This window comes from Oncorhynchus kisutch, linkage group LG2 (assembly GCF_002021735.2).
Source record: "Oncorhynchus kisutch isolate 150728-3 linkage group LG2, Okis_V2, whole genome shotgun sequence".
Classification (NCBI taxonomy): Eukaryota; Metazoa; Chordata; class Actinopteri; order Salmoniformes; family Salmonidae; genus Oncorhynchus; species Oncorhynchus kisutch.
The window spans coordinates 77,724,420-77,737,421 of NC_034175.2; the positions used below are offsets into that span (position 1 = coordinate 77,724,420).

General features: G+C 45.5%; 1 protein-coding gene across 2 annotated transcripts in view; it reads left to right on the top strand.

Annotated features, from left to right (window-relative positions):
* The first annotated feature begins 10,745 nt into the window (after nt 1-10,745).
* LOC109886164 (abl interactor 2) overlaps nt 10,746-13,002 on the top strand; it is a 67,170-nt gene continuing 64,913 nt past the window's right edge. Inside the window, exon 1 of one of the 2 annotated variants that reach the window (XM_031801751.1) lies at nt 10,746-11,018. In XM_031801751.1, coding sequence (XP_031657611.1) covers nt 10,902-11,018 — 117 coding nt within the window. In that variant the 5' untranslated portion in view covers nt 10,746-10,901. The remainder of the gene's footprint in view (nt 11,019-13,002) is intronic. The other variant, XM_031801746.1, reaches the window with a different exon arrangement.

The window sequence follows — 13,002 nt, forward strand, 5'->3', positions numbered from 1 at the left end:
ACCGGAAACATGACCGAATACAAACAGTGTAGCTATTCCCTCCGAAAGGCAATCAAACAAGCTAAGCATCAAGATAGAGACAAAGTAGAGTCACAATTCAACGGCTCAGACACGAGACGTAGGTGGCAGGGTCTACAGTCAATCACGGATTATAAAAAGAAAACCAGCCCCGTCGCGGACCAGGATGTCTTGCTCCCAAGCAGACTAAACACCTTCTTTGCTCGCTTTGAGGACAATACAGTGCCACTGACACGGCCCGCAACCACAACATGTGGACTCTCCTTCACTGTAGCTGACGTGAGTAATACATTTAAAGCAAGGCTGCCGGCCCAGACGGCATCCCTAACCATGTCCTCAGAACATGCGCAGACCAGCTGGCTGGTGTGTTTACGGACATATTCAATCAATCCCTATCCCAGTCTGCTGTTCCCACATGCTTCAAGAGGGCCACCATTGTTCCTGTTCCCAAGAAAGCTAAACGACTAACGCCCCGTAGCACTCACTTCCGTCATCATGAAGTGCTTTGAGAGACTAGTCAAGGACCATATCACCTCCACCCTACCTGACACCCTAGACCCACTCCAATTTGCTTACTGCCCCAATAGGTCCACAGACAACGCAATCGCAACCACACTGCACACTGCACTAACCCATCTGGACAAGAGGAATACCTAAGTGAGAATGCTGTTCATCGACTACAGCTCAGCATTTAACAACATAGTCCCCTCCAAACTCGTCATCAAGCTCGAGACCCTGGCTCTCGACCGCGCCCTATGCAACTGGGGCTTGGACTTTTTGACAGGCCTCCCCCAGGTGGTGAGGGTAGGTAACAACATCTCCACCCTGCTGATCCTCAACACTGGGGCCCCACAAGGGTGCATTCTCAGCCCTCTCCTGTACTCCCTATTCCCCCACGACTGCGTGGCCATGCACGCCTCCAACTCAATCATCAAGTTTGCAGACGACACAACAGTGGTAGGCTTGATTACCAACAACGACGAGATGGCCTACAGGGAGGAGGTGAGGGCCCTCGGAGTGTGTTGTCAGGAAAATAACCTCTCACTCCACGTCAACAAAACAAAGGACAAAGCACCCCCCTATCCACATCGACAGTAGTGGAGAAGGTGGAAAGTTTTAAGTTCCTCGGCGTACACATCACAGACAAACTGAATTGGTCCACTCACACAGACAGCATCGTGAAGAAGGCGCAGCAGCGCCTCTTCAACCTCAGGAGGCTGAAGAAATTTGACTTGTCACCAAAAACACTCACAAACTTTTACAGATGCACAATCGAGAGCATCCTGGCGGGCTGTATCACCGCCTGGTACGGCAACTGCACCGCCCTTAACCGGAAGGCTCTCCAGAGGGTAGTGAGGTGTGCACATCGCATCACTGGGGGCAAACTACCTGCCCTCCAGGACACCTACACCACCCGATGTCACAGGAAGGCCATAAAGATCATCAAGGACAACAACCACCCGAGCCACTGCCTGTTCACCCCGCTATCATCCAGAAGGCGAGGTCAGTACAGGTGCATCAAAGCTGGGACCGAGAGACTGAAAAACAGCTTCTATCTCAAGGCCATCAGACTGTTAAACAGCCACCACTAACATTGAGAGGCTGCTGCCAACATACTGACTCAACTCCAGCCACCTTAATAATGGAACAATCCCACTTAATATAATGATTACATACCCTACATTACTCATCTCATATGTATATACTGTACTCTATACCATCTACTGCATCTTGCCTATGCCGTTCGGCCATCGCTCATCCACATATTTATATGTACATATTCTTATTCATTCCTTTAACCTTGTGAGTATAAGGTAGTTGTTGGGGAAATGTTAGATTACTTGTTTGATATTACTGCATGGTCGGAACTAGAAGTACAAGCATTTCGCTACACTCACATTAACATCTGCTAACCATGTGACCAATAACATCTGCTAACCATGTGTATGTGACCAATACCATTTGATTTGATCTTGTCTTTATCCCTGTTTGTTCTTGTCCTCCTGGCCTCCTGTCCCCATCCATGTCCCAATCTCTTTCCCCTGTCTCTATCCCTCCTGTCCCTCTCTCTCTGCCCCCCTGTCCCCATCCCTCTCTCTCTATCCCTTTCCCTGTCCCAATCTCTTTCCCCTGTCTCTATCCCTCCTGTCCCTCTCTCTCTGTCCCTTTCCCTGTCCCCATCCATGTCCCAATCTCTTTCCCCTGTCTCTATCCCTCCTGTCCCTCCCTCTCTATCCCTTTCCCTGTCCCCTCCAGGCCTCCTGGCTTAGAGCACCAGATCCTACACCCCTAGATTGTGGTCGCCCTGGTGATATCCCTGTTAGTGGGCCTGGGCCTTCGTCTCAACACAACCAGACAGGGACTACACCGAGGGTGAGAGCTCAACTTCGTTATCATGTTAACTAATCACAACTAGGTATTGGCCTTTCTAGGGAGTTTTTCCTAGCCACCGTGCTTCTACACCTGCATTGCTTGCTGTTTGGGGTTTTAGGCTGGGTTTCTGTACAGCACTTTGAGATATCAGCTGATGTACGAAGGGCTATATAAATCAAATGTATTTAATTTGAACTAATCACTAATCACAACTGGTCCATTAAGCCAGACAAGCTCAATCAAGCACAGATTAAATCATTTGAAATGATTTCAAACAGATCTGATTATGTATTTGTATTTGTTGTGTTATGTATTTAGTGTTACCATTATAGAGATTTATATTCCATTATGTAATTCAAACATTAAAAAAAGGTGATGACTGCCGCAGTGAAAAAAAGGTGATGACTGCCGCAGTGAAGTACTGCGGCCCTCTAGTGGGATCATCTGATACTGCAGTGAAATACTGCTCCCCTCTAGTGGGATCATCTGATACTGCAGTGAAGTACTGCTGCCCTCTAGTGGGATCATCTGATACTGCAGTGAAGTACTGCTGCCCTCTAGTGGGATCATCTGATACTGCAGTGAAGTACTGCTGCCCTCTAGTGGGATCATCTGATACTGCAGTGAAGTACTGCTGCCCTCTAGTGGGATCATCTGATACTGCAGTGAAGTACTGCTGCCCTCTAGTGGGATCATCTGATACTGCAGTGAAGTACTGCTCCCCTCTAGTGGGATCATCTGATACTGCAGTGAAGTACTGCTGCCCTCTAGTGGGATCATCTGATACTGCAGTGAAGTACTGCTGCCCTCTAGTGGGATCATCTGATACTGCAGTGAAGTACTGCTGCCCTCTAGTGGGATTGCCTGATACTGCAGTGAAGTAATGTTTTGTGGGGTGTGTGTGTGTGCACGTGTGTATGTGTGTGTATCTCTCTCCCTGATGATGTGAAATTTCTGAGATTGTGAACATAACTTTCTATTGATCCAGAAGAAATAAACCGGTTTTGAGTCTGAACCAACTGTGCACAGACAGACTGAGACTCCAAATCAATAAATAGATATTTGAGCTGTTGATAAATCAATAAGAAGAGATCTTTGAGCTGTTCATCATACTACCAGCTGGGGCCCCTTAGGGATCCAAGGGTCACTGAAAGACATTTCATCAATGATTAAAAAGATAATTTGGGATGCTTGCACTTCTCCTTCTCACCTTTAAGTATAGGACAGCAATACAGAGCCTTCGAAAAGTATTCAGACCCCTTGATGTTTTCCATGTTACATGTTACATGTTATTTTATGTTACAGCCTTATTCTAAAATGGACTAAATATGTTTTTTTTCTCATCACTGCTGGCTTGCTTCTGAAGCTAAACAGGGTTGGTCCTGGTCGGTACCTGGATGGGAGACCAGATGCTGCTGGAAGTGGTGTTGGAGGGTCAGTAGGAGGCACTCTTTCCACTGGTCCCCAATAGTTTTTTTTATAACATCCCAATTTCCCCAGGGAAGTGATTGGGGACACTGCCCTGTGGGTGTCGTCTTTCGGATGGGAAGTTAAACGGGTATCCTGACTCTCTGTGGTCACTAAAGATCCCATGGCAATTATTGTAAGAGTAGGGGTGTTAACCCTGGTGTCCTGGCTAAATTCACAATCTGGTCCTCATACCATCACAGTTACCTAATAATCCCCAGTTTACAATTGGCTCATTCATCCGCCCTCCTCTCCCCTCTCTCCCCAGGTCGTAAAGGGTCAAATAAAAAATGTATAAATAAAAATCAATCTACACACAATACCCCATGATGACATCACAATGCCCCATAATGACATCACAATACCCCATAATGACATCACAATACCCCATAATGACAAAGAAAATTGGGTTTTAGAATTTTTTGCAAAATATCACATTTACGTAACTATTCAGACCCTTTACTCAGTACTTTGTTGAAGCACCTTTGGCAGTGATTACAGCCTCCAGTCTTCTTGGGTTTGATGCTACAAGCTTGGCACACCTGTATTTGGGGAGTTTCTCCCATTCTTCTCTGCAGACCCTCTCAAGCTCTGTCAGGTTGGATGGGGAGCGTCGGTGCACAGCTATTTTCAGGTCTCTCCAGAGATGTTCGATCGGGTTCAAGTCCAGGCTCTGGCTGGGCCAATCAAGGACATTCAGAGACTTGTCCCGAAGCCACTCCTGCGTTGTCTTGGCTGTGTGCTTAGTGTCGTTGTCCTGTTGGAAGGTGAACCTTCACTCCAGTCTGAGGTCCTGAGGCCTCTGGAGCGGTTTTCATCAAAGATCTCTCTGTAATTTGTTCTGTTCATCTTTCCCTCGATCCTGACTAGTCTCCCAGTCCCTGCTGCTGAAAAACATACCCACAGGATGATGCTGCTACCACCATGCTTCACCATCGGGATGATGCCAGGTTTCCTCCAGATGTGATGCTTGGCATTCAGGCCAAAGAGGTCGATCTTGGTTTCATCAGACCAGAGAATCTTGTTTCTCATGGTCTGAGTCCGTTAGGGTTGGGATTACCAGGTCCAGGTCCATTACCAGGTCCAATACAATGCAGCCTAGACCAGCTGAACCAGGACTAGAATAGAGTTGCAGCCTAGACCAGCTGAACCAGGACTAGAATACAATACAGCCTAGACCAGCTGAACCAGGACTAGAATACGATGCAGCTTAGACAAGCTGAACCAGGAATAGAATAGAGTGGCAGCCTAGACCAGCTGAACCAGGACTACAATATAGTGGCAGCCTAGACCAGCTGAACCAGGACTAGAATACGATGCAGCCTAGACCAGCTGAACCAGGACTAGAATAGAGTGGCAGCCTAAACCAGCTGGTCCAGGACTAGAATAGAGTGGCAGCCTAGACCAGCTGAACCAGGACTAGAATACGATGCAGCCTAGACCAGCTGAACCAGGACTAGAATACGATGCAGCCTAGACCAGCTGAACCAGGACTAGAATAGAGTGCAGCCTAGACCAGCTGAACCAGGACTAGAATAGAGTGGCAGCCTAGACCAGCTGAACCAGGACTAGAATACGATGCAGCCTAGACCAGCTGAACCAGGACTAGAATAGTGGCATCCTAGACCAGCTGAACCAGGACTAGAATAGAGTTGCAGCCTAGACAAGCTGAACCAGGACTAGAATACGATGCAGCCTAGACCAGCTGAACCAGGACTAGAATACGATGCAGCCTAGACCAGCTGAACCAGGACTAGAATAGAGTGCAGCCTAGACCAGCTGAACCAGGACTACAATATAGTGGCAGCCTAGACCAGCTGAACCAGGACTAGAATACGATGCAGCCTAGACCAGCTGAACCAGGACTAGAATAGAGTGGCAGCCTAGACCAGCTGAACCAGGACTAGAATATAGTGGCAGCCTAGACCAGCTGAACCAGGACTAGAATACGAAGCAGCCTAGACCAGCTGAACCAGGACTAGAATAGAGTGGCAGCTTAGACCAGCTGGTCCAGGACTAGAATAGAGTGGCAGCCTAGACCAGCTGAACCAGGACTAGAATAGAGTGGTAGCCTAAACCAGCTGAATCAGGACTAGAATAGAGTGGCAGCCTAGACCAGCTGGTCCAGGACTAGAATAGAGTGGCAGCCTAGACCAGCTGAACCAGGACTAGAATACGATGCAGCCTAGACCAGCTGGTCCAGGACTAGAATAGAGTGGCAGCCTAGACCAGCTGAAACAGGACTAGAATACGATGCAGCCTAGACCAGCTGAACCAGGACTAGAATACGATGCAGCCTAGACCAGCTGAACCAGGACTAGAATACGATGCAGCCTAGACCAGCTGAACCAGGACTAGAATAGAGTGCAGCCTAGACCAGCTGAACCAGGACTAGAATAGAGTGGCAGCCTAGACCAGCTGAACCAGGACTGGAATACGATGCAGCCTAGACCAGCTGAACCAGGACTAGAATACGATGCAGCCTAGACCAGCTGAACCAGGACTAGAATAGTGGCATCCTAGAACAGCTGAACCAGGACTAGAATAGAGTGGCAGCCTAGACCAGCTGAACCAGGACTAGAATACGATACAGCCTAGACCAGCTGAACCAGGACTAGAATAGTGGCATCCTAGACCAGCTGAACCAGGACTAGAATACGATGCAGCTTAGACCAGCTGAACCAGGACTAGAATAGAGTGGCAGCCTAGACCAGCTGAACCAGGACTAGAATAGTGGCACCTTAGACCAGCTGAACCAGGAGTAGAATACGATGCAGCCTAGACCAGCTGAACCAGGACTAGAATAGAGTGGCAGCCTAGACCAGCTGAACCAGGACTAGAATACGATACAGCCTAGACCAGCTGAACCAGGACTAGAATAGAGTGGCAGCCTAGACCAGCTGAACCAGGACTAGAATAGAGTGGCAGCCTAGACCAGCTGAACCAGGACTAGAATAGAGTGGCAGCCTAGACCAGCTGGTCCAGGACTAGAATACGATGCAGCCTAGACCAGCTGAACCAGGACTAGAATACGATGCAGCCTAGACCAGCTGAACCAGGACTAGAATTCGATGCAGCCTAGACCAGCTGAACCAGGACTAGAATACGATGCAGCCTAGACCAGCTGAACCAGGACTAGAATAGAGTTGCAGCCTAGACCAGCTGAACCAGGACTAGAATAGAGTGGCAGATAGACCAGCTGAACCAGGACTAGAATACGATCCAGCCTAGACCAGCTGGATCAAGACTCAGGAGGGCAAATGACAAACGAGTAAATTGTTTTGGTGTCTGTAGCTAGCTAGAAATATAACCTCTCTTTTTACACAAGGCAGTGTTGTTCAGTACAGTACAGTGATTAATTCAGCCATAACGGGACTTGCTAGTACCAATACAAGCCAAGCTAGCCTTTGCCCCTACCTACAGTATACTGCTGTTACTGTCTATTATCTATCCTTTTCCCCTACCTACAGTATACTGCTGTTACTGTCTATTATCTATCCTTTACCCCTACCTACAGTATACTGCTGCTACTGTCTATTATCTATCCTTTACCCCTACCTACAGTATACTGTTACTGTCTATTATCTATCCTTTTCCCCTACCTACAGTATACTGCTGCTACTGTCTATTATCTATCCTTTACCCCTACCTACAGTATACTGCTGCTACTGTCTATTATCTATCCTTTACCCCTACCTACAGTATACTGCTGTTACTGTCTATTATCTATCCTGTACCCCTACCTACAGTATACTGCTGTTACTGTCTATTATCTATCCTTTACCCCTACCTACAGTATACTGCTGTTACTGTCTATTATCTATCCTTTACCCCTACCTACAGTATACTGCTGTTACTGTCTATTATCTATCCTTTACCCCTACCTACAGTATACTGCTGTTACTGTCTATTATCTATCCTTTACCCCTACCTACAGTATACTGCTGTTACTGTCTATTATCTATCCTTTACCCCTACCCACAGTATACTGCTGTTACTATCTATTATCTATCCTTTACCCCTACCTACAGTATACGGCTGTTACTGTCTATTATCTATCCTTTACCCCTACCTACAGTATACTGCTGTTACTGTCTATTATCTATCCTTTACCCCTACCTACAGTATACTGCTGTTACTGTCTATTATCTATCCTTTACCCCTACCTACAGTATACTGCTGTTACTGTCTATTATCTATCCTTTACCCCTACCTACAGTATACTGCTGTTACTGTCTATTATCTATCCTTTACCCCTACCTACAGTATACTGCTGTTACTGTCTATTATCTATCCTTTACCCCTACCTACAGTATACTGCTGTTACTGTCTATTATCTATCCTTTACCCCTACCTACAGTATACTGCTGTTACTGTCTATTATCTATCCTTTACCCCTACCTACAGTATACTGCTGTTACTGTCTATTATCTATCCTTTACCCCTACCTACAGTATACTGCTGTTACTGTCTATTATCTATCCTTTACCCCTACCTACAGTATACTGCTGTTACTGTCTATTATCTATCCTTTACCCCTACCTACAGTATACTGCTGTTACTGTCTATTATCTATCCTTTACCCCTACCTACAGTATACTGCTGTTACTGTCTATTATCTATCCTTTACCCCTACCTACAGTATACTGCTGCTACTGTCTATTATCTATCCTTTACCCCTACCTACAGTATACTGCTGTTACTGTCTATTATCTATCCTTTACCCCTACCTACAGTATACTGCTGTTACTGTCTTTCTATCCTTTACCCCTACCTACAGTATACTGCTGTTACTGTCTATTATCTATCCTTTACCCCTACCTACAGTATACGGCTGTTACTGTCTATTATCTATCCTTTACCCCTACCTACAGTATACTGCTGTTACTGTCTATTATCTATCCTTTACCCCTACCTACAGTATACTGCTGTTACTGTCTATTATCTATCCTTTACCCCTACCTACAGTATACTGCTGTTACTGTCTATTATCTATCCTTTACCCCTACCTACAGTATACTGCTGTTACTGTCTATTATCTATCCTTTACCCCTACCTACAGTATACTGCTGTTACTGTCTATTATCTATCCTTTACCCCTACCTACAGTATACGGCTGTTACTGTCTATTATCTATCCTTTACCCCTACCTACAGTATACTGCTGTTACTGTCTATTATCTATCCTTTACCCCTACCTACAGTATACTGCTGTTACTGTCTATTATCTATCCTTTACCCCTACCTACAGTATACTGCTGTTACTGTCTATTATCTATCCTTTACCCCTACCTACAGTATACTGCTGTTACTGTCTATTGTCTATCCTTTACCCCTACCTACAGTATACTGCTGTTACTGTCTATTATCTATCCTTTACCCCTACCTACAGTATACTGCTGCTACTGTCTATTATCTATCCTTTACCCCTACCTACAGTATACTGCTGTTACTGTCTATTATCTATCCTTTATCCCTACCTACAGTATACTGCTGTTACTGTCTATGATCTATCCTTTACCCCTACCTACAGTATACGGCTGTTACTGTCTATTATCTATCCTTTACCCCTACCTACAGTATACTGCTGTTACTGTCTATTATCTATCCTTTACCCCTACCTACAGTATACTGCTGTTACTGTCTATTATCTATCCTTTACCCCTACCTACAGTATACTGCTGTTACTGTCTATTATCTATCCTTTACCCCTACCTACAGTATACTGCTGTTACTGTCTATTATCTATCCTTTACCCCTACCTACAGTATACTGCTGTTACTGTCTATTATCTATCCTTTACCCCTACCTACAGTATACTGCTGTTACTGTCTATTATCTATCCTTTACCCCTACCTACAGTATACTGCTGTTACTGTCTATTATCTATCCTTTACCCCTACCTACAGTATACTGCTGTTACTGTCTATTATCTATCCTTTACCCCTACCCACAGTATACTGCTGTTACTGTCTATTATCTATCCTTTACCCCTACCTACAGTATACTGTTACTGTCTATTATCTATCCTTTACCCCTACCCACAGTATACTGCTGTTACTATCTATTATCTATCCTTTATCCCTACCTACAGTATACTGCTGTTACTGTCTATTATCTATCCTTTACCCCTACCTACAGTATACTGCTGTTACTGTCTATTATCTATCCTTTACCCCTACCTACAGTATACTGCTGTTACTGTCTATTATCTATCCTTTACCCCTACCTACAGTATACTGCTGTTACTGTCTATTGTCTATCCTTTACCCCTACCTACAGTATACTGCTGTTACTGTCTATTATCTATCCTTTACCCCTACCTACAGTATACTGCTGTTACTGTCTATTATCTATCCTTTACCCCTACCTACAGTATACTGCTGTTACTGTCTATTATCTATCCTTTACCCCTACCTACAGTATACTGTTACTGTCTATTATCTATCCTTTACCCCTACCTACAGTATACTGCTGTTACTATCTATTATCTATCCTTTACCCCTACCTACAGTATACTGCTGTTACTGTCTATTATCTATCCTTTACCCCTACCTACAGTATACTGCTGTTACTGTCTATTATCTATCCTTTACCCCTACCTACAGTATACTGCTGTTACTGTCTATTATCTATCCTGTTGTCTAGTCACTTTACCCCTGACATGGTGCAGGAGCAGACAGGGTCAAGGTAGTGGAATGTGGTAGTGGGTTTTTTAATGAGTGTAGGGTTCGTTGGAAGGGTGTTTTATATATTTTTTAATCGTTTTTTTTGTTGTTGTAGTTTTCCATTCTTTTGTATCACAAATGTTTATATATTTATATTCTAGTCCAGCTGGAGGCGATAATGGCCCATATTGGATGCCAACCGCCGTTACACTCCAAAGAAGAAGAAGAAGAAGAAGAAGAAGAAGAAGAAGAAGAAGAAGAAGCGCAACTCAGGGTGCCCAAAACTTTTGGAGAAACGTCAGAATCTGAAGAGAACTCGGTCAAGTCGTGAGATCTTGTGTCCAGGACCGCATCAGTGTAGAATAATGATGTAAAGATGGCGGAGCTACAAATGCTTTTGGAAGAAGAAATCCCAGCCGGTCGGAGATCGTTACTGGATAGTTTTACGAATCTCGAAAGAGTTGCTGATTACTGCGAAAGCAACTATGTGCAGGTAAATATATGATTTATAATAATGATTTATATAACTATCGGTTATGTGCGCTGTTTAACTCAGAGAATGACAAGCTAAACGGGGTTTACTGTAGCGGACCTCTTTCCTCTTTACCGCAGACAGCCGCACTGTTTCGACCAGGCTCGTTTACCACACCAGTTTGCTTGTTTATTGTGTTACTGTAGTCGCTTTTTACCTAAGACTACTCTTGGCTAATAATTGCAGTATGTTAGTTATGTGTACTACCAATAACGTGTGTATTGTCAGCATTGCTTACACGTTGACGTGGGTAGCGAGTCCAATAGAAAGTATTTGTGAATGGACCGTATTGGAGGTTGGTGCCGGCAGAGACCACTCCACTCACAGATACAACAGTAACCAGATCATTTCCGACAGAGATTTAATCCTGTCTAGTTACTTTGATTATCTTGTCCGCCAATGCGAGATATTTGGCCGCAGAATAAACTGCATTCGGGTGATGTATGATCAAATCGGTCATATTGCACACAGTCTATGGACATTCCTCTCACATCACACCGTTGTATGGAAGCATTACACACACACACACACACACACACACACACACACACACACACACACACACACACACACACACACACACACACACACACACACACACACACACACACACACACACACAGAGGGAGGATCTCAATTGCAGACTCCTTGCGTCCTCTCTCCTCTTAATTCAATGCAAAGGGTTTTATTTGCTTGGGAAACGTGTTGCATTGCCAAAGCAAGTGAAATAAGCAAAAGTGAAATGACGAAACCTCAACAAAAAAAAACATTAGAATTTAACAGTAAATATTGTCCTCAAAAAGCAAAAAATATATATAGACATTTCAAGTGTTATTATGTACAGTGTTTTAGCAATGTGCAAATAGTCGTAGTATGAATAGTACGGAAGATAAATTAACAGATAAATATTTGTGGTATTTACAATGTTGTTTATGCTCCTCTGGTTGCCCTGTTTTCATGGCAACAGGCACCACATTTTGTATTCTGCCACTGTGTGCTCTCTGTTTAGGGCCAAATAGCATTCTAGTTGGCTGATTCTTTCCAACGTGTCAAGTAGTATTTACTTTTTCATAATGTGGTTGGGTCTAGTTGTGTTGCTGTCCTGGGGCTCTGTGGGGTCTAGTTGTGTTGCTGTCCTGGGGCTCTGTGGGGTCTAGTTGTGTTGCTGTCCTGGGGCTCTGTGGGGTCTAGTTGTGTTGCTGTCCTGGGGCTCTGTGGGGTCTAGTTGTGTTGCTGTCCTGGGGCTCTGTGGGGTCTAGTTGTGTTGCTGTCCTGGGGCTCTGTGGGGTCTAGTTGTGTTGCTGTCCTGGGGCTCTGTGGGGTCTAGTTGTGTTCCTGTCCTGGGGCTCTGTGGGGTCTAGTTGTGTTGCTGTCCTGGGGCTCTGTGGGGTCTAGTTGTGTTGCTGTCCTGGGGCTCTGTGGGGTCTAGTTGTGTTGCTGTCCTGGGGCTCTGTGGGGTCTAGTTGTGTTGCTGTCCTGGGGCTCTGTGGGTCTAGTTGTGTTGCTGTCCTGGGGCTCTGTGGGGTCTAGTTGTGTTGCTGTCCTGGGGCTCTGTGGGGTCTAGTTGTGTTGCTGTCCTGGGGCTCTGTGGGGTCTAGTTGTGTTGCTGTCCTGGGGCTCTGTGGGGTCTAGTTGTGTTGCTGTCCTGGGGCTCTGTGGGGTCTAGTTGTGTTGCTGTCCTGGGGCTCTGTGGGGTCTAGTTGTGTTGCTGTCCTGGGGCTCTGTGGGGTCTAGTTGTGTTGCTGTCCTGGGGCACTGTGGGGTCTAGTTGTGTTGCTGTCCTGGGGCTCTGTGGGGTCTAGTTGTGTTGCTGTCCTGGGGCTCTGTGGGGTCTAGTTGTGTTGCTGTCCTGGGGCTCTGTGGGGTCTAGTTGTGTTGCTGTCCTGGGGCTCTGTGGGGTCTAGTTGTGTTGCTGTCCTGGGGCACTGTGGGGTCTAGTTGTGTT